The sequence below is a fragment of the Garra rufa genome, chromosome 5, assembly GCF_049309525.1.
Source record: "Garra rufa chromosome 5, GarRuf1.0, whole genome shotgun sequence".
NCBI classification, from domain to species: domain Eukaryota; kingdom Metazoa; phylum Chordata; class Actinopteri; order Cypriniformes; family Cyprinidae; genus Garra; species Garra rufa.
The window spans coordinates 42,363,121-42,382,210 of record NC_133365.1 but is presented as its reverse complement, the minus strand read 5'-3'; the positions used below and the strand labels follow the sequence as shown (position 1 = coordinate 42,382,210).

General features: G+C 34.8%; 1 protein-coding gene across 36 annotated transcripts in view; it reads right to left on the bottom strand.

The window, feature by feature from the left end:
• camk2b1 (calcium/calmodulin-dependent protein kinase (CaM kinase) II beta 1) overlaps window positions 1-18,768 on the bottom strand; it is an 88,156-nt gene extending 69,388 nt beyond the window's left edge. For 15 of the 36 annotated variants that reach the window (XM_073840492.1, XM_073840477.1, XM_073840473.1 and 12 more), the window contains exons 1-5: window positions 18,490-18,766; window positions 14,160-14,254; window positions 6,202-6,261; window positions 5,933-5,987; window positions 2,866-2,931 (exon numbers count right to left, since the gene is read on the bottom strand). In XM_073840492.1, the coding sequence (XP_073696593.1) occupies window positions 2,866-2,931; window positions 5,933-5,987; window positions 6,202-6,261; window positions 14,160-14,254; window positions 18,490-18,551 (338 nt within the window). In that variant the 5' untranslated portion in view covers window positions 18,552-18,766. Of the gene's footprint in view, window positions 1-2,865; window positions 2,932-5,932; window positions 5,988-6,201; window positions 6,262-14,159; window positions 14,255-18,489 lie in introns of all 36 variants that reach the window. The other 21 variants (XM_073840457.1, XM_073840470.1, XM_073840464.1 and 18 more) reach the window with 3 other exon arrangements.
• Window positions 18,769-19,090: the final 322 nt, after the last annotated feature.

Genomic DNA, 19,090 nt, shown 5'->3' with positions numbered 1-19,090 from the left:
AAATACAATTTAATAATAATTGTATGTGTTTTTAATGATATTTACACTACCTAATTTTGGGTTCAGTTTTATATATATATATATAAATTAATACTTTTATTATCAAGGAAGCATTAAACTGATAAAAAAAATACAGAAAAGATTTTACAAGTTACAAAAAATTACTTCAAATTTACACTTTTCTTATAAACCTTCTAATCAAAGAGCCTTGTAAAAATGTATCCACTTCCACAAAATAACGTTTCTTGAGCACCAAATCAGCATATTATAATGATTTCTGAAGGATCATGTGACACTGAAGACTGAAGCTATGGATGCTGAAATTCCAACTTTGGCATTATAGAAATAAATTGCACTTGGGAAACAACCAAACAAACAAACAATCAAAAAATGTTATTTTAATATGGAAGCCTGTTTCCGCCACTGAATAAAAAACAAAAAAGATAATAATTGTGTCTTTTTATTTCACAATTCTGACATTTTTCTCAGAATTGTGTGATATAAACTCAAAACTGCAAGTTATAAATATATTTTTCTTAGAATTACGTGATATAAACTTACAATTCTACATAAAGTCACAATTCTGAGAAAATTTCTTTTTTACCGTCAGGATTTGGACTTATCTCACAATTCTAAGAAAAAAAGGCAGAACTGTGGACAGAATTGCAAGTTATAAAGCCAGAATTGCGAGTTTGCATCATGCTATTTTGAGAAAAAAAAAAAAAAAAAAAAAAAACCTTCAGAATTGTGGGGGAAAAAGTCAAAATTGCGAATTTGTATCATGCTATTCTGAGAAAAAAAGTCAGAATTGCGAGTAACAAAGTCAGAATTGCGAGTTTGTATCATGCTATTCTAAGAAAAAGTCAGAATTGCGAGTAACAAAGTCAGAATTGCGAGTTTGTATCATGCTATTCTAAGAAAAAGTCAGAATTGCGAGTAACAAAGTCAGAATTGCGAGTTTGTATCATGCTATTCTAAGAAAAAAAGTCAGAATTGCGAGTAACAAAGTCAGAATTGTGAGTTTGTATCATGCTATTCTAAGAAAAAAAGTCAGAATTGCGAGTAACAAAGTCAGAATTGCGAGTTTGTATCATGCTATTCTAAGAAAAAAGTCAGAATTATGAATCTGTATCATGCTATTCTGAGAAAAATGTCAGAATTGTGAATCTGTATCATGCTATTCTGAGGAAGAAAAAAAAGTCAGAATTGTGGGAAAAAAATCTGAATTGTGAGTTACAAAGTCAGAATTGTGAGTTTGTATCATGATGTTCTGTAAAAAATGTCAAAATTGTGGGGAAAAAAGTCAGAATTGTGAGTTTGTATCATGCTATTCTGTAAAAAATGTCAGAATTGTGGGAAAAAAATCTGAATTGTGAGTTACAAAGTCAGAATTGTGAGTTTGTATCATGCTATTCTGTAAAAAATGTCAGAATTGTGGGGAAAAAAGTCAGAATTATGAGTTTGTATCATGCTATTCTGAGAAAAAAAAATCAGAATTGTGGGAAAAATTTCAGAATTGTGAGTAACAAAGTCAGAATTGCAAGTTTGTATCATGCTATTCTGAGAGAAAAACAAAACGTCAGAATTGTGGGGAAAAAACTCAAAATTGCGAGTTTGCATCATACTATTCTGAGAAAAAAAAAATCTGAATTGTGGGAAAAAAGTCAGAGTTGCGAGTTTGTATCATGTTATTCTGAGAAAAAAAGTCAGAATTGCAAATTACTGTCAGAATTGAGAGTTTGTATCAAGCTATTCTGAGAAAAAAAAAGTCAGAATTGTGGGAAAAAAGTCAGAACTGCGAGTTTATCTCACAATTCTGACTTTTTTCTTACAATTGCTGGTTTATATCTCACAATTATGAGGAAAAAAAAGTCTTTTGAGTGTTTATTACATTATTCAGAGAAAAAGGGGCTTCCATATTTAAAATTTGTCCATAAAATAAATGCAGCCTTGGTGAGGCTATTATATACATTTATACACACAGATACATACACATTATATACACATATTAACTTACCTAGAAGAAAAATTTGTTTAAATGTCAAGGGCAAAAATGTGACCGTTTGTAGATCGTCTCATCTCTAAGTTTCAGTTAGCAGGCCAGACCTTTAACTACTAAACCACACCTCCCCACACAAACAATACCATGAAACAAGCACTGGGTCAAAAAACCCACAAGAGAGACGGTCAAAATGGACGTGTCACACCCACCCACAGAATGTACGCGAGGAAGTCAGCGTGAGTCATGATGTGGAATTGCATATATGGGCTGGACCGCAGAGGTGATAATGCTCAGGACTAACACCTTCAACTACATCCTGTAAACCCTGGTTAACAAGCACACAAGCACACACTCACACAACATGGAAAGGGAGCTGTACAGGATAGCCAAAAAATTGCCTACAGGAAGGCTGTGTCTGTGTTTGTTTGAGCAAGTGTTTGTGTATGAGAGGGAGAGAGTCATAATGCATGATGAAAGGACAGAGATAGATCAGTGGAAAAAAAACAAGAGAAGACATATACAGAGACAGAGAGACAAAAGACACAACAACAACGCTCTAGAACTTTATACAAAGCACCTAATCTAAACACTAGAGCATACAGTTCCTCTCAAACAATGTTAGTGTCTAGTTCTGTCGTGCCACCTTTTTGGGCCAAAGGTCACATTTCACCCTAGTGTGTATGATTGAAAGTGTTGCACTGTACAAGATGCCATTTTAAATAGCATCTCCAAATGCAAAACAAACTCACAGTGAACGTTTATGTGATGGTGATGGTGCAACAAGCTAGGGCCAATGAGAGAGGAGAGGAAAGGGCAGAAAAGAGGCACAGAGAAACGGAAAACATTGAGAAAAGCATTCTTACCTGGCGTCTGCTTCACTGTAGTACTCTCTGGCTACAATGTCTTCAAACAGTTCACCTCCAGTCACCCTAAAACACAGGAAGTTCAGTCTGGCTATTTGCTAATTCAAACAGAATTCCTGTTCTAGTGCACGTCCCTTCCTCAAACTCAGTTTCCATGGAGACGAGAATCCAATGTAAAAATTCTCCGGAAAGTTAGAACTGTGAAAACCGAGGGAAAGGTTTTTAAGATTGACGAAGAGGCCATGCTTTTGGGGAGGCACTTTGTTTATATATGTAACCGTGGACCACAAAATCAGTCATAAGGGTCAGTTTTTTGAAATTGAGATTAATACATCATCTGAAATCTGAATAAATAAGCTAAATCAGTCAAAAAAAATCTAAATATTGAGAAAAATTGCCTTTAAAGTTGTCCAAATTAAGTTCTTAGCAATGCATATTACCAATCAAACATTGAGTTTTGATATATTTATGGTAGGAAATTTAGAAATATCTTCATGGAACATGATCTTTTTGGCATAAAAGAAAAATCGGTAATTTTGACCCAAACAATGCATTTTTGGCTATTGCTACAAATATACCTGTGCTACTTAAGACTGGTTTTGTGGTCCAGGGTCACATATTACACTTAATATTAACTTTTTTAGTTCTGTTCTTACAAATTATAAGCCCATGTATTCTAAAAGGATGGTTTGCAAAAAATTTACAATTTATTATATGGCTGTTTAAGACTCTTAATACAGCACTTCAATGTTGTTACTGTAAACCAGGGCTGGGTTTTGCAAAGATTTCACGATTCGATTCTAATTTTCGATTCTAATTTTCGATTCAATTTGATTCAATATTGATTATTTCGGATATTTACCAGGTACAGTACATGCCAGATTTTCTCAAGGGAAAAAAAAAAATCTCTCAACTAATGCTGTAAAATGTATATGAGAGTCAGTTGGTACTACATTACTACAATATTGCAGGTTAAAATGAACTGATTTGTATACAAACGCTTAAATTACACTCAATTAAGTATTTATAATACTGAAGTTACAATTATTGAATTATATTTCTACTCCAATTCGTTTTTTGAAATGTAAACATTTAAGTGGTGGCTGTCATAAAAAAATAAATAAATAAAAAAAACTACTTGACGGATTTATTTAGACAAACATTTTAGAACAGTAAAATTATAATTAAAATGTTATGGTGCATATATGTAGCAAATCCTCCTTTTAGAGTTAATTTAATTAATAAAATGAGTAAAATTCTAGCTGTCTCACAACTTTATGGTCACCGAATGCTTTTTCTGAAGTAAATGTGAAGTAAATTATGTGACATATATGACCCTGGAGCCCACGAAATTGAGAATAAATAAGCTTTCTATTGATGTATGGTTTGCTATGGTGGGAAAATATTTGGCCGAGATACAACTATTTGAAAATCTGGAATCTAAGGGTTCCAAAAAAAATCTAAATGTTGAGAAAATCACCTTTAAAGTTGTCCAAATAAAGTTCTTTGCAATGCATATTGCTAATCAAAAATTAAGTTGTGATATATTTATGGTAGGAAATTTACAAAATATCTTCATGGAACATGATCTTGACCTCATGATTTTTGGCATAAAAGAAAAATCGATAATTTGAACCTATACAATGTATTGTTGTCTATTGCTACAAATATACCCGTGCTGCTTACAACTGGTTTTGTGGTCTAGGGTCACATATTGTTTACAAGCGGTTATACTGACATCTTTGGACGGTTGAAACACTGATTGAGTGATTACGGATTTTGGTGAATTGTACTCTTTTAACACACCTACCGATGTTCATTTATGTTTATTTAGAGACGTAACATGAGGCACTCCACATTAAACAGCTCCAAAATGGCATTTATAGTTTGAATATTGTAATAAATTGGAGAGAATTTGAAATCTGAGACTTTGTTTTATATCAAAAGTAACAAAGCACAAAGTTTATTGCGATATATTGGATGGAGTGGGTGCGCTACAATGTTCTGCTCATTAGCTGAAAACAGGCTAGACTAATCGATTCTTGGGATTTAAGAATCAATAGTTTTGTATAAATTAAAATCGAGAAATATTTTTTTTTCCCTCAGCCCTACTGTTAAGTAAGAATACAACTTTTACAAGTAATTTATGGTCAATTAAATAAAGCTAAAATAAAATGAAATATTAAAAATCTGAAAAATTACACTTACACTGAAAACTAACACTTAAATAAATTAAAGCCAAATGGAAATATTATTAAAAATAAAAATAAATAAGAAACTTTATAAAAGCACAAAATACTGAAACTAAAATTTAACTGAAAATACAAAAATAATTAATTTCAATATACTCAAAAAAAATGCTGGGTTTTTTTCAATCCAGTTATTTTGTTTGGATTTTTTTTAAGCTTGACAGTCATTATGTAATATCCACTTTGATTTGAAAACAGCAGCCTGAGAGACAGCTGTTGGTAATTTCCTAAATTAGAAAAATCATAACTACGATGGGATGTCAAAGCAATCAAAATAAAATGATGCGCAGGCCAATTTTATTATCTGCACTTTTTATAATTTATAAAAAAGGAAATGGAGATTCAGTGATAACATGCATTTTAGGTGTGACATTAACACTTTATCAGTGTATTTTATCATGCTTGTGGTGCCACAGCCTGTCCTCTCATAAACAGGCAAATGAGTAGTATTTTCTGGCAAATTTGATCACTGGTGTTCATAACCAGTACATAAAATGCATATAAACTATATTGTAATATTGACATCAGCAATTACAACTTACAAATCTCATAAATATGATCATTCCAACATGACTTCAAGGCTGCAGTACTCCTTTTGCATTCATACAGTGTTTTGAGAGTGAGCAGATGACCATATTTTTGACTTTTGCCTGAACTAATCCATTTAACATTGCAGAAAAACAGAATTCTGATAAAAGGCTTCAGAGGCACATAACATATGAAGTATGAATCATTTTAAGCTGCGCTCTTTCACGTCAAAGCTAATTTGATGACAGGAAACGGAGGAACATTCTGACAGGAAGTGCACTGACACTTACAAATCAAACAGTAGGTAGTGGAAGCCCTCCTCTGATATACTGTCGTGCAGACGAACTAAAACAAAAACACAGAATTGAGGTTAGATTTTATTGTGGCTGTAGAGACAAAAAGACAAAAAACAAATTCACAATATTCACCTGAGCTGAAAGTATGAGAATAATTGACAAGTGAATTGATAAGTGAACAACCCATTTAGAGTTTAAATGCTTAAATTGCACTTTAATAATACACATTTTTCTGGCTAATATTTGATGGGGGTAAAGCTCACCGATATTGGGGTGTTTCAGCAGACGACAGATTCGAGCTTCTCGTTCGAGCTTCTGATGGTCTGAGGGTCAAACACAGAAACACACAGAAAATGTTATGAGCAGAAATGAAAAAACTCTGAACGTTGTAATATAAGCTTTAAACAGCCCAACAGTAAGGATGGACTTACATTAAAATGCTTGCCGATATTGGTAAGACTACTTTTATACTTCCATCTTTTCACACTGAGGACCACTGAGGTACTATTACATAAGGTTCAAACGCTTACTGATGCTCCAGAACCATGCATTAAGAGCAAGTGGGTGAAAACTTTTTGTATTTGAAGATCAGGGTACAGCTTCTAAAGGGTAGTACTAAATGAAAAAAATCTAATAAATTTAGGCAAAATAAGAAAAATTTGCACATCACCATTTTGTTCACCATCGTTTTCAGGCATCGTTTTTTTCTTCTGAAGCATCAGAGAGCATTTGAACCTTCTGTAATAGTTGCATATGAATCCATCAGTTGTCCTCAGTGTGAAAAGATGGATCTCAAAATCATAAAGTCATTGTTGGAAAGGCTTCAAATACAGAAAAATGCTGGAAAACCAAAGCATTTGTGGGACCTGAAGGATTTTTTTCTGAAGAACAGCAGGCAGTTTAACTGTTCAGGACAAACAAGGGACTTACTAAACAAACAAACAAACAAACAAAAAAACAAACACATCTGTGATTATCAGGTAAGAACACAGCATTAAGAATCAAGGGGATGTAAACTTTTGAATGGTGTCATTTTTATAAATTCAACTATTATTTTCTCTTGAGGACTATATGTAAACATCTTTTATGTAGACTTTAGATAAACCACATTCAAAATAAACTAAACACACTGGTCATAGCTTCAATGTAGAGCTTCCATGGGCAATGACATCACATACCCAATCTGCTATTACTTTTTTTTTTAATTATGTCATCATTATTTCCTGTGTCGAGGTTTGAGCATTTGGCACAAAAACATGAGAGGAGGCAGCAATCACAAACTATAACTTATCACACTTGCGCTAAATCAACGTCCTAGATCTCATTCAGTCTTGATAAAAGGGTCAGAGCGGCCCAGAATTGAGGATGGCTAGATGTATACCTTCACTTTTACTCCAGATTCGATTTAAGGTTCAGACGGTGAAAACAATACTAATATCGAATCTAAATTTCTTCTGATCAGTCATCTCAGCCCTCTATTTGTCTACATCTATGTCTCATATATCCATATCTTTATATCAACAAATCTCTGAATATAGGTCGCGGTTGTCGAAGAGCACCCAACTGGCCCATCTGGACAGAGAACACACTGCCTAGGCTGTTAATTACATAATGATGATGCTAATGATGATGATGATGAGCTACTATAAGAGTGGAATAAATGCTCCCTTCTTGAAAATCAACAGAGAAAATCAAGAGAGACAGCACTAAAACCCCCATCAAGCCCAAGATGGATTAGGGCGATACAAAGCGTTTGTCTTAAGCTTATGATTCATGCACTAGAAGGGCATCTAATGTTTCAGTAAAGTGATATCAGCACAAATAACGCCTTAAGACGCATCAGAAAAATTAAATCCAACATTAACACATGCAATTAAAAATCAGCTTTCATTAATGACAGAAGCAGCTGAAGGCGACATCAACGATTTAAGAAGAGAGCACAAAATTAATCAACACAAATGGATGTGTCTAATTTAGATGCAATTGTAGATGCAAAAATAATAATGGCTGCAAAACTGCAATTCTGAGCAATCGGATTTGCAAAATTAGACCACTGTTTCTTGTAAGTGAAAAGTGCAAGTAAGTGAAAGTTTCAATTCAACCATTTTTCTGATGACATTTCCACTGTTTGACTACCACAAATGTGCAGTAGCCACTGTTTTACCTACACAAACTTAACACAAAATGCCAAAATTAAGCATTTTAAGCGTATCTTAATTGTCCAAATACTTTTTTGGGAGAGCCAATGTATAATGCATAACCTCCACTGCATCAGTGTTAAATAAACAACACTGTATGAAAGCGAACCCAAACATAAACTGCCATCTGACCTCTGAAACTGTTATTCCAACTGACACTCAAGGTCACCATGTCACACAGTGGAGTAGCATATGAAGAGCAAATTAGCCTGTCTTCAAAAGTTTAGCTTTTTTCCATTTGATCATGTTCCACATTTACCTATTGTTCAATATTTTATTGTTCCTATTCTCAGCCTTGCCATATTTAAAGATTTAATGGCTAGCCGCTGCCTCGTCTTACTCCTACTAACCCCTATCGCGGAGACAGGCTTCTTGATTGGCTATTGGCTGGGTCTGGAATCCCGCCCCTTTGTCTGTCGCTGACGCTGATGTGCGTTGACCTTAAGCTCAGCTGCTGGGCATTCTTTGAGTTATACACATACTCCTGAAGCTGTCGCAACACTAGAACGCCAACACCAAACTGTCAACCCAGCTATGGAGCTCCGCTTGAGCTAATGAGTTCTAACTACAACCATTATCTTATAGCCAATTTAAATAAAGCACTTAAAGCACTACACACTTCATTTCCAAGACAAAATATTGATTTCAAGGTGAAAACCGTGCCTCGCTAGTTAAACGTTTTAGTGGTCTGGCGGTTTATGGTTGTGGAAAATCGACATATTTTCAAAATGGACAAAAACAGTCAACTAATTGGTCTTTAAAGGAAGTTCACTTCCAGAATGAAATATTCCTGATTACTTACTCACCCCCATGTCGTCCAAGATGTTCATGTCTTTCTTTCTTCAGTCGAAAAGAAATTAAGGTTTTTGAGGAAACATTCTAGGATTTTTCTCCATATAGTGGACTTCAATGGGTTGAAGGCCGAAATTGCAGTTTCAATGCAGCTTCAAAATGCTCTACACAATCCCAGTTGAGGAATAAGGGTCTTTTCTAGCTAAATGATTGGCCATTTTATAAGAAAAATTCAAATTTATATACTTTTTGACCACAAATGCTCATCTTGAACAAGCTTGACTTCACGCATTACATTAAATTACATTACATGGTGTTTAACATGGTTGAACCGGAGTACATAGACGAAAAACTGGGGATGCACTATATTGGAATTCTGCTGATATTTTTCAGCTTATTTGAAAAATAAGTAGCCGATGCGATACCAATATGAAAAATGTCCTCTTGTTTGGCAACAACACCAAGTCTCTCCTGTGCGGATTTTTTTTTGGTTAGTTTCTAACAAGAACTGATTTTGTTAGAATAAAATAAACAATGATGAAGTTATTTTATAATGACAGTACATTGAAGCTTTAATAATAACTATAAATAAACTATAATTGCTGCATTTTTTCTCCAAAAAATTGCAATTGTAACCTTAACATTCTATTTTAAGATTTAACATTTGTAGATGGTCTAAAGCAAAAGAGTTGTAAAAATTCTAAAAAAAATTTAAAGCTCATCATTTGGTATTTTTTTACATATTACACATTAATGAATAAATCAGCATATATAAAATTATTTCATGATTTTTTGTGTGTAAGCTAGCTTATGACTTTTAAATCAACATCAATTACTGCTTTTTAAATCAGAAACAGTCTAAATGTTATTTGTGTGTTTTACTTTTATTTCACACCCTGAGCACGTTAGTTATTCCTTTTATCAGCAAGACATATCGGCATAATTTTCCACATCGGACTGATGCCGATATTTACATTTAATGCCATTATTGGCCAATTCCGATATAGGGGGGGATAATATTGTGCATCCCTTTGAAGAACTAACCAACTTGGCCTTTCCAACATAAGCAAGTGCAAGATGAACATTTGTGGTTAAAAATATAATTTGTATTTTATTTTTGTGAAAATGACAGATTGTTTCACTAGGCATCACCCTTATTCCTCATTTGGGATGGGGATGAGCATTTGGGATGAGCATTTGGGATGAGCCCTTCGAAGCTGCACTGAAACTGCAATTTGGACCTTGAACTTGTTGGCCACCATTGAAGTCCATTATATGGAGAAAAATCCTGGAATGTGTTCCTTAAAAAAGACAGACATGAACATCTTGGATGGCATGGGGGTGAATAAATGTTCAGAATATTTTTATTCTGGAAGTGAACTAATCCTATAAAGATGCAACTATTTCTGGGATGATTATGCAGTGCAAAGTGGACAATAAACTGTACAATTTAACTGCAACATGCTAAATATATAACAACTTAAAAATCTAGATAAACTAGTAACATCACTCTAACACTTGCTAAAGGGTCTTAAGACAAATCATGTCTCATGAACTTATTTGTGTGTTTTGCCAGGGTCATGACCATCTCTCTGGGTCAGATGAGAGTCCCGTGCTCCAGGCATGTAACTATGCTTGTTCTCCACTTCTCATTCACATGCGCACACACACACACACACACAGACACACAAACACAAACAGCTGCCAAGTGCCAAAGGTGCCTTCACTGTCAGCCCTCTCTTTATGCGTCTTTCTCTCTTCTCACAGTCATTCATGATGATTCCTTCCCTCTCTCTCCCACTCATTCCCTTTCTGTATATCTAGGTCACATTCCCTCTCTCATGCCCACCCTCCTTCTAACCCCTTGACAGATCATATTGTTTCTCTCTCCTCAGAGTAGCTCTCAGCCTAAAGACAGTCACTCCTAATCTAGACGACCCACCGCAGCGCTAGATTTTGTCAAATAAATGTCAAATCGAACACTGTAAACATTTATCATCCTATACTTGGTTTTTATGAAAAAAAAAAAAAAATGGTACAATAACACAAAACTACAAGGGCTAGGGAAGCTCATGAAACCTCTCAAGAATGCGTCAACACTGAAAATAATAAACATGTTTTTTTTAAAACCAAATCAGCATATTATGATTTCGAAAGGATCATGTAACACTGAAGACTCTAGTTGCAATCACAGCTAAAATATGTTCAAATAGAAAACAGTTATTTTAAATTGTAATAATATTTAACTATATTACTGTTTTACTGTATTTTTAATCAAGTAACAGCAGCCTTGGTGAGCATAAGAGAATTCAAAAGCATTTAAAATAATCATATTGACAATCATATGAAATTATGTCACAATGCACAAAGAAAATATGGCCTGGATTTAATCTTGACAGGTTTTATAATGACCAGTCTTGTCTGCATCAAAAAAAGTTAACTCTTAAAAAACTAAATCACACTAATCTACATTCCCAACCTTAATTTGATTTCCACTGACCACGCAATCAGAAAGCAATGCGTCTCTCCACACAAGCTGTATTTAGAGGTTAGTTGAGCCTATTTTAAAATGGTTTTCAGTGCCCGTGGAATCAAATACATGTCAAGTGCTTGTTCTCCACATTACACATTCTCACCACAATGACCACACGGCCTGAGGGACATGATGAGGATGACACTTTGGCAAAGCAACTGCTGGCTTCAAGTTTCAAGAGGGAGGACAGAAGGGCATAAAAAGATTTACACCCCTCAACAGCGGGATGCCGTAAAAACCGAAAATCTCTTTCTGCCGTTTCATTGGTGTAGCTTCTGTCTCATTGCCATGGTGTTTGGATCTGCCTTTGGCACCGACAGTAACCATGGAAGCAGATTTAAATATAGTTATCAGCATGTTGTAGAAGTTTGAGTGTTCTTTGAATGTTCTGTTATTGAATTTCTGAGCATTTACAAATCAGTACTACCATGTTTTTTTGGAAATGGTACTATAGTATCTACTACATATAAAAATGCCATTCTATTACAATCTGATGCCAATGAAAATTCATCATTCATTTTCTAAATGCATCTTTATGATCTTACAGTGTACAATATATTCATTCATTCATGATACTACTATCAAAATGCCATTACCGATGGATAGAACCAAGTTCCTGTAAAACATTTGCTTTGTCAATAACACATTTTACTCAGAACCACGTCACAACAAAGAAGAAACATTGCAACTTTAAATAACCTTGTTTTATATGTTCACACTGTATATTAGTTGTAAAATTGTTCCTAAAATTAAAGGGATAGTTCACCCAAAAATGAAATTTCTGTTTATTTGTTTTCTTTGCGCACAAAAAGCATTCTCGAAGCTTCTTAAAATTAAGACTGAATCACTGATGTCACATGTCTGTGATAACATCGTTATTGTTGTTAACAATGTGTGATTTGACATTATCGAGTATATTGCAAAAAACGTACAAAACACACCTACAGAATGCATGCATAAAGTTAGATTATGTGATGAAGTCTAGTAAATACGCATTTAGAGTGCGTTCTTTCACTGCATGATTCATTCTATTAAAATACATTTAGAATGATCATAAAATTCAAGATATGGGGGCAGAAAATGTACATATTTATATCTTGTCATATAGTCAATATCACATGAAGAGTGCTGTTTTTTCCTTCAAAAATCAGCATGACTACAAAAGTGATATTGATTTTATACAACAGTTCAATAAACAAGAAGTTAATATTAAAAGACTTACGTTTTAGAGAGCAAATATATTTGTTTTTGCTCAATTTCGCAAAAAAAAAAAACATTTCAAACACAGTCACTGTCACGGTTTTGCGTCTCTGAGCAACATGACGGAGTTTTGCTTCGTGAATCAACCGATTAAATGATTTGGTTCAGTCGCAATGACTCCCTTTTTAACAGCGATTTATTGCGGTTTTACTTTTACATTCAAAGTATCTTTTCACTTTTAAAATAAATTTAAATATCAGTATCCAGCATTTTATTGTTTCAAATATCAAAACATTATGTATGCATTTGTAACTCCAAGTTAAAGCATTCCATGTCCCTCTAAGCTGCATTAACATGTGTAAATACATCTAAATGCCACTTCATATGTACTTTTTGCAATAATGAATTTTGTAGATACTGATTTAATACGTTTGGTAACAGCCTAAATGTATTATTATTATTATTATAACTGACTGATTAAATGTAAGAATTTGACTCAAAAGATGATGCACACTTTTAGAACAAAATGGTTTTGTAAAGGTAAAAATGCCCATAAAAGGTAAAAATCAATTTAAACTTATTGGAAAAGAATCATTTCTATCACTGCTGTAAACTGACCACACAGAATATGAAGAATATCAAAAACTTTAGGAGTCAGCATGGTAGTCCTTAAAGGATAACTATTGCCAAAATGCAACCTGGGCTGTTGTCAAGCGAGCCGTTTTTGAGATTGACCGTGATTTCGTTTTGTGGTCAATGGCCGGTGAATGGGAGTACTAGGGGCATAACTTTGAGTGTATCCGTGAGCGGAAACCCAAACAGTGTAAGTGAGTTGTTCAAAACCTTTCTTTTTAGTAAACTGTGTGTACACAAACAATGTTCTCAATGCTCGAGTTCATGTGTAGAGACCCAGGCGATACTTCGAGCAAAGTGTCATGGTGTGTCGAGCCTTCTTAGTGTTGTAAAAATATCGATTTTGATGCGCTCAAAGTTATGCCCCTAGTACTCCCATTCACCAGCCATTGACCACAAAACGAAATCACGGTCAATCTCAAAAACGGCTCGTTTGTCGTAATTATGCTTTCAGATACAAGTTTGTCTCGTTTACTTTAAAAAAAGAGCCCAGATTGCATTTTGGCAATAGTTATCCTTTAAGCACAGTAACACACAGCAAAATATTATTGTTATCGATAAAATCCCAGAAAATATTGAGATATTATTTTGGTCAATATCACACAACACCTAGTCACACAGGCTATTTTAACAATGGTCTTACTACCTTTCTGGGCCTTGAACATGGTAGTAAAGTTACAAAGTCAGAAAGCTCTCGATTTCATTAAAAAAATCTTAAATTGTGTTGCGAAGATGAACAAAGATCTTACAGGTTTGGAATGACATAAGTGTGAGCAATTAATGACAGAATGTACATCTTAAAAACCCATCCTTAATATTGTAACAAAAAGCATTTGTTTCAGAACATTTTCAGGATTTGACTAACCTCTTGCAGAGAGTTTTTTGGTGTTGATGATTTTGGCGGCGTATTCTTGGCCTGTGCTTAACTTCACACATCGTCGCACAACTGAAAACGCTCCCCTGGGAAAGAAAAGCACAAATTAATTGAGACTTTACTTATAAAGTCCTGTCCTGACAGTATAATAGCAACATAGCCATAACAATTTTATAAGTTGACAGTCAAGTTTCTGTTATATGAAATTAAAACTCAAAACACCAGACAGACTGCCTTAAACCCTGTGTTTGGTGTCTGTTTTGATCCTTACAGTAGGGAATAAACAGCAGCAAAAAGAGAAAGATAATGGCCCCCATGTTAAACACAGCAGATTATTTATTCATCGCAAACGTCTCTACATCACACTGTCGGACTCTTTTGCAGTAGTGGCTGTTCGACTGTGAAGGCTGATGTCACTAAAAGGAGTGCTAATTTTGGCGGCCTGTATTAATAAATTATACTCAACTGGGTTTGCATTGTATGAATAAAACAGTAGTGTAGGTTTGTCATGTTTAATAGGTTTTCACAACTTATGCAGAGTCAGAAAACCATATGGCGAGGAAGACGTCTGGGACTAAAAAGATTTTTGCAAAATCTACATTTACACAATAATGCACACACTGTGCAAACAAACTCTGTCTTCACACACATCTTATGTTTATCATACATGGGTTATGATAAAATCCAAATAGTAGGGCCCTATGATTTCTGTGATGTGGAAAACATAGATGTAATTGTGGAATCCAGTCATAAAACTGGAATTTATGTTATAAAAGTAGCTCAGTACACTTAAAACACAGTGTGAGAAGGTGTGTCCAAACTTTTGGTCTGTACTGTATAACTTAAAACATTTTTTATCCTAAGGAATATTTACCAGAAAAAATTAAAAAGACAACAGTATTTCTGAAAATAAAATAAATCAGTACAATAAAAATGTATTATATTTTAATAAAATTAATTAATTAGAGATGCTTTTGATTATTAAAATGTTATTAAATCATTAAAATGGAATCCAGAAAACAGAATTTGGTCAAAATTAAACTGAATTTGAGAAAAAAATTAAATGGAATCCAGAAAAATAAAATGGAATTTGGAAAAAACACAAACAAATTTCATAAGGCCGTAAAATAGGCAGCAATGCACAAATATGCTGAAATTCATTTAGGTAGGTAGGGCTGAATCATTTAGACGGAATAAATCTCATTGCGATTGGGAATGAATAATAAACATAATAATAAATTACTAAATATTAATAAAAATAATAGATCACAATATTAATATTAGAAAATTACAATAGCGTTATTGTTCCAATTTTAAGTTCCTTAAAAAAAACAGCAGTAACAGAAGTAAACAAAAATACAAATATTACAATTACATTTAACTGGATAGGTAAAAATTTTAGTATTTAAGAAAATATATTAATAATTTTATTTATAGTACTAATGTTTAATATTTATTTTCTAATGTTAAAGCTTTCATTTTCAATTTTATTCATCAAGCTTTCATTTTTGCAAAACAAAAAAAAACAAAAAAAAAAAAAAAACTCCAGGGAGACATAAAAGCTTATCTTCTGTTGACACTAAACAACCATTGTAAGCATTCCTCATTACAATTTTCTTAAGAGCAGCTGCAGAGTTAGAGCAGAATTTGCTGTGAACTGAGCCACTTTGAGACACTAAAAATACTGAATCAAAGGCTATTAGCGAGTAAGTGAACACAGTGCTGTGCTCCGCTCTGAAATGTGCTGCACATACATTTAACGTAATTGCCGGACTTTGTGATTTCACAATTACAGTACGCAATATCATGATTTTAGTTTTTTGATTTCTATTAATCATACAGCCCTATATGTAGGTTAATTAAAAAGTAGACTAAAAGGTGAAGTGTGTCATATTGCCGGTGTATAAATCAGCCAGAAATCACTAACCCTTACTGTACTCTCTTAATACGACCCTGGTTTTAGTGTGAACAATTCATTGGGTGCATCAAAAAAATACATCAGAACAAAAGTCACCAGACATGTAAAAAAAAAAAAAAAAAACTGCCAATCATGTCAAGGGTCATCTTTAGGCAGTATTTAACAAACCTGTCACCCGTAAGTGTTCTTTAATGGGGCCTGTTTTTGTCAGGCTAGTTAAAGCCCTTAGCTGGATTTGTTTGTGCGTGTGTGAGAGAGAGACACAAAGACTTCAGCTCCTCCTCTACAAGCACCTCTCCCTGCATCACTGGGATGACTGAAGCTACTGGGTAAAAGAGAAACACACAAACACGCAGGTCACTTGCGCTTCTGGACTACAACGTGCTCTGCTGTCAGAGGTCACATGCAATAATATCAGCATAGTTCTGCTGGTTAAAACAGCAGTGTGCAATTTGTATGTTTTCTGCTAGACCTGAAGCCTGAGGGATGATGGGACCCTCATCAAATGCTCTTGCCCTGCTGCCCTTTTAGATTCATCACTATGTTTCATCATCCAAATCCTTGCTGTTCATTTCCTCTTCCTCACTGTCTCACCATTCTCACATTGTTCCTGTAATACTTGATTCCCAGATGGAATTTACATAACCTCTATATTCAATCCCAGTTCTAAAAAACTTTGTCAAAACCAGATAGCTTTGCACGTACATGCAAATAAAGCACTGACTATCCAAGCTCAGATTAATTTGCCATGGGGAAAAAACGTGTGGAACTCACTAAATCATATAGAGCAGGACTTAGTAAGCAGGAAAGGGTGCAATATTTTGACAAACTAAAGTTAGTAGTTTGTATATGCATACAAGCAGCATTAATTAAGATATTAGCCCATATTCCACCTACCTGACCAGAAATGATAATAATAAACACAATTGTTGTCAAGATTCTTGCCCTGGAAATCCTAGTTCAGTTTGGCCAACCAAAAACGCCTTTAGTTCCTCCGATTAGTACACCCCAAAACATGACAATAATTGATCATTTTCAGCAGCAATAATCAAAAAAATATGCAAGTTTCGTTCTGTTCAGTGGCATTGTTTACAGTCAGTGCCACCAATATAGCCAACTGATGATTATGTTTCTCCAATTTTATTAATATTACGGTCATTTCAGCTGTCTCAGTTTAGTTTTTTTGGCAACCCATGCCCATTCACCTCATAAAATCAAAGTGTTTAGCCCATAAAAGTTATTTACAAGCTAAATATAATTTGAGTTTGCGATCCTAAAAATCTAATTTAATTACGCCTCTTAGCTGAAAACGTTTTACACATTTTAAATCAAATGAAAATACGCCTGTCATACAGTCAAGACGCAATTACATCTCCAGTATGTTTTATTTGTTAATGATATCTGATACTAAAGTAAAGTTCCTCACCTCAAATTGCAAATATGTGACCCTGGAGCACAAAACCAGTCATAAGTAGCACGGGTTTATTTGTAGCAATAGCCAAAAATACATTGTATGGGTCAAAGTTATCGATTTTTTTAATGCCAAAAATCATTAGGATATTAAATATAGATCATGTTCCATGATGATATTTGATAAATTTCCTACCGTGATTATATCAAAAATTAATTTTTGATTAGTAATATGCATTGCTAAGAACTTAATTTGGACAACTTTAAAGGCGATTTTCTCAATATTTTGATTTTTTTACACCAGATTGTAAAATAGTTGTATCTCGGCCAAATATTGTCATATCCTAACAAACCACACATCAATAGAAAGCTTATTTATTCAACTTTTAGACGTTGTATAAATCTCAATTTAATCGAAAAAACTGACCCTTATGACTGATTGTGGTCCAGGGTCACATATTCTATCGGTTCACTCCATATTTGAGAACCTCTCGCACCGATTCAGTCAGATTCGTGAACAAACAGTTCAGACGGGGTATGTGAACCGGATCAACCGATTCCTTCAAAAGATCCGAATCAACGAACATACCATAGCCTAAATACAGCATATATAGCACAGATGAAGCACCACGACGTTGATTATGTGGAAATGTCAAACACAGCCCAGCACTGAATTTTGCACTTGCATCTTTACTTTTAACGTTACATCTAAGTATGAAATACCAGCTTGAGAGGCACTGCACAAATCAATATTTGTTGCCTCTGCGGTAAGTGGCTTGTTTTGAAATCATATTAGAGAGTCTGAGTGGTGGTCAGCGGATCTTGGCAGGACTTGCGCGTGTCTATCTCCTCCCTCTGTGACAGCACGTTTATCGGGGCACCACCACACCTCGCGTTTGCTTGTCAGTTTGCTTACCCTGCCCAAATATCACCATGCAATCTTCATGCAGGACAGTTCCACACATGCACCACCGTTAACCTCGTGATACTCACTTTCCCAGCTCCTCGTACAGCTGATATTCGTCCGTGAAGCGCGTACATGTAGTCGTGGCCATGTCTTCCCGTCTCGGACTCGGACACGCTTTAAAGAATTAAAAATCGTCCTTGATTCGGCGAGCTAGAGCGTCCAGGATATTCACTTCGATTTTGCGCTCAAAAAAGCCTGATATGTCTTGAAATGACAGGTTAATGGTTGAGTAGGGCAGCGTGTATGCTGACGGCGGGCGTCCTCACCCCCGCGCTGTGCTCCAATCGCCTGCCTTCAAAATAGACTGCGAGAGCGCGCTGACAGCTGACTCAAGCTCGCCACCCATCGGCGGCGTGCAGAACTAGCGTGCGTGGGCGCGCTGCTGGGTTACTGTTATTGTAACTCCAAATAGGGACAAACCATGAGGGGGGCTATTTGTATTTCGATGAGCTCTTACGTAATCGCGATAGCGTCGTGTAAACCAAAAGAAATAGGAATAAAGCACCGGTGGTGGACGAAAATAAAATATTCAATACATGCAAACAAACCTCGTGTATTTAGCATGTCGAAAAATATGCTGTACACTTTTTTTAAATTCAATTTTACGTTTAAGTGTATTCGTTTTAT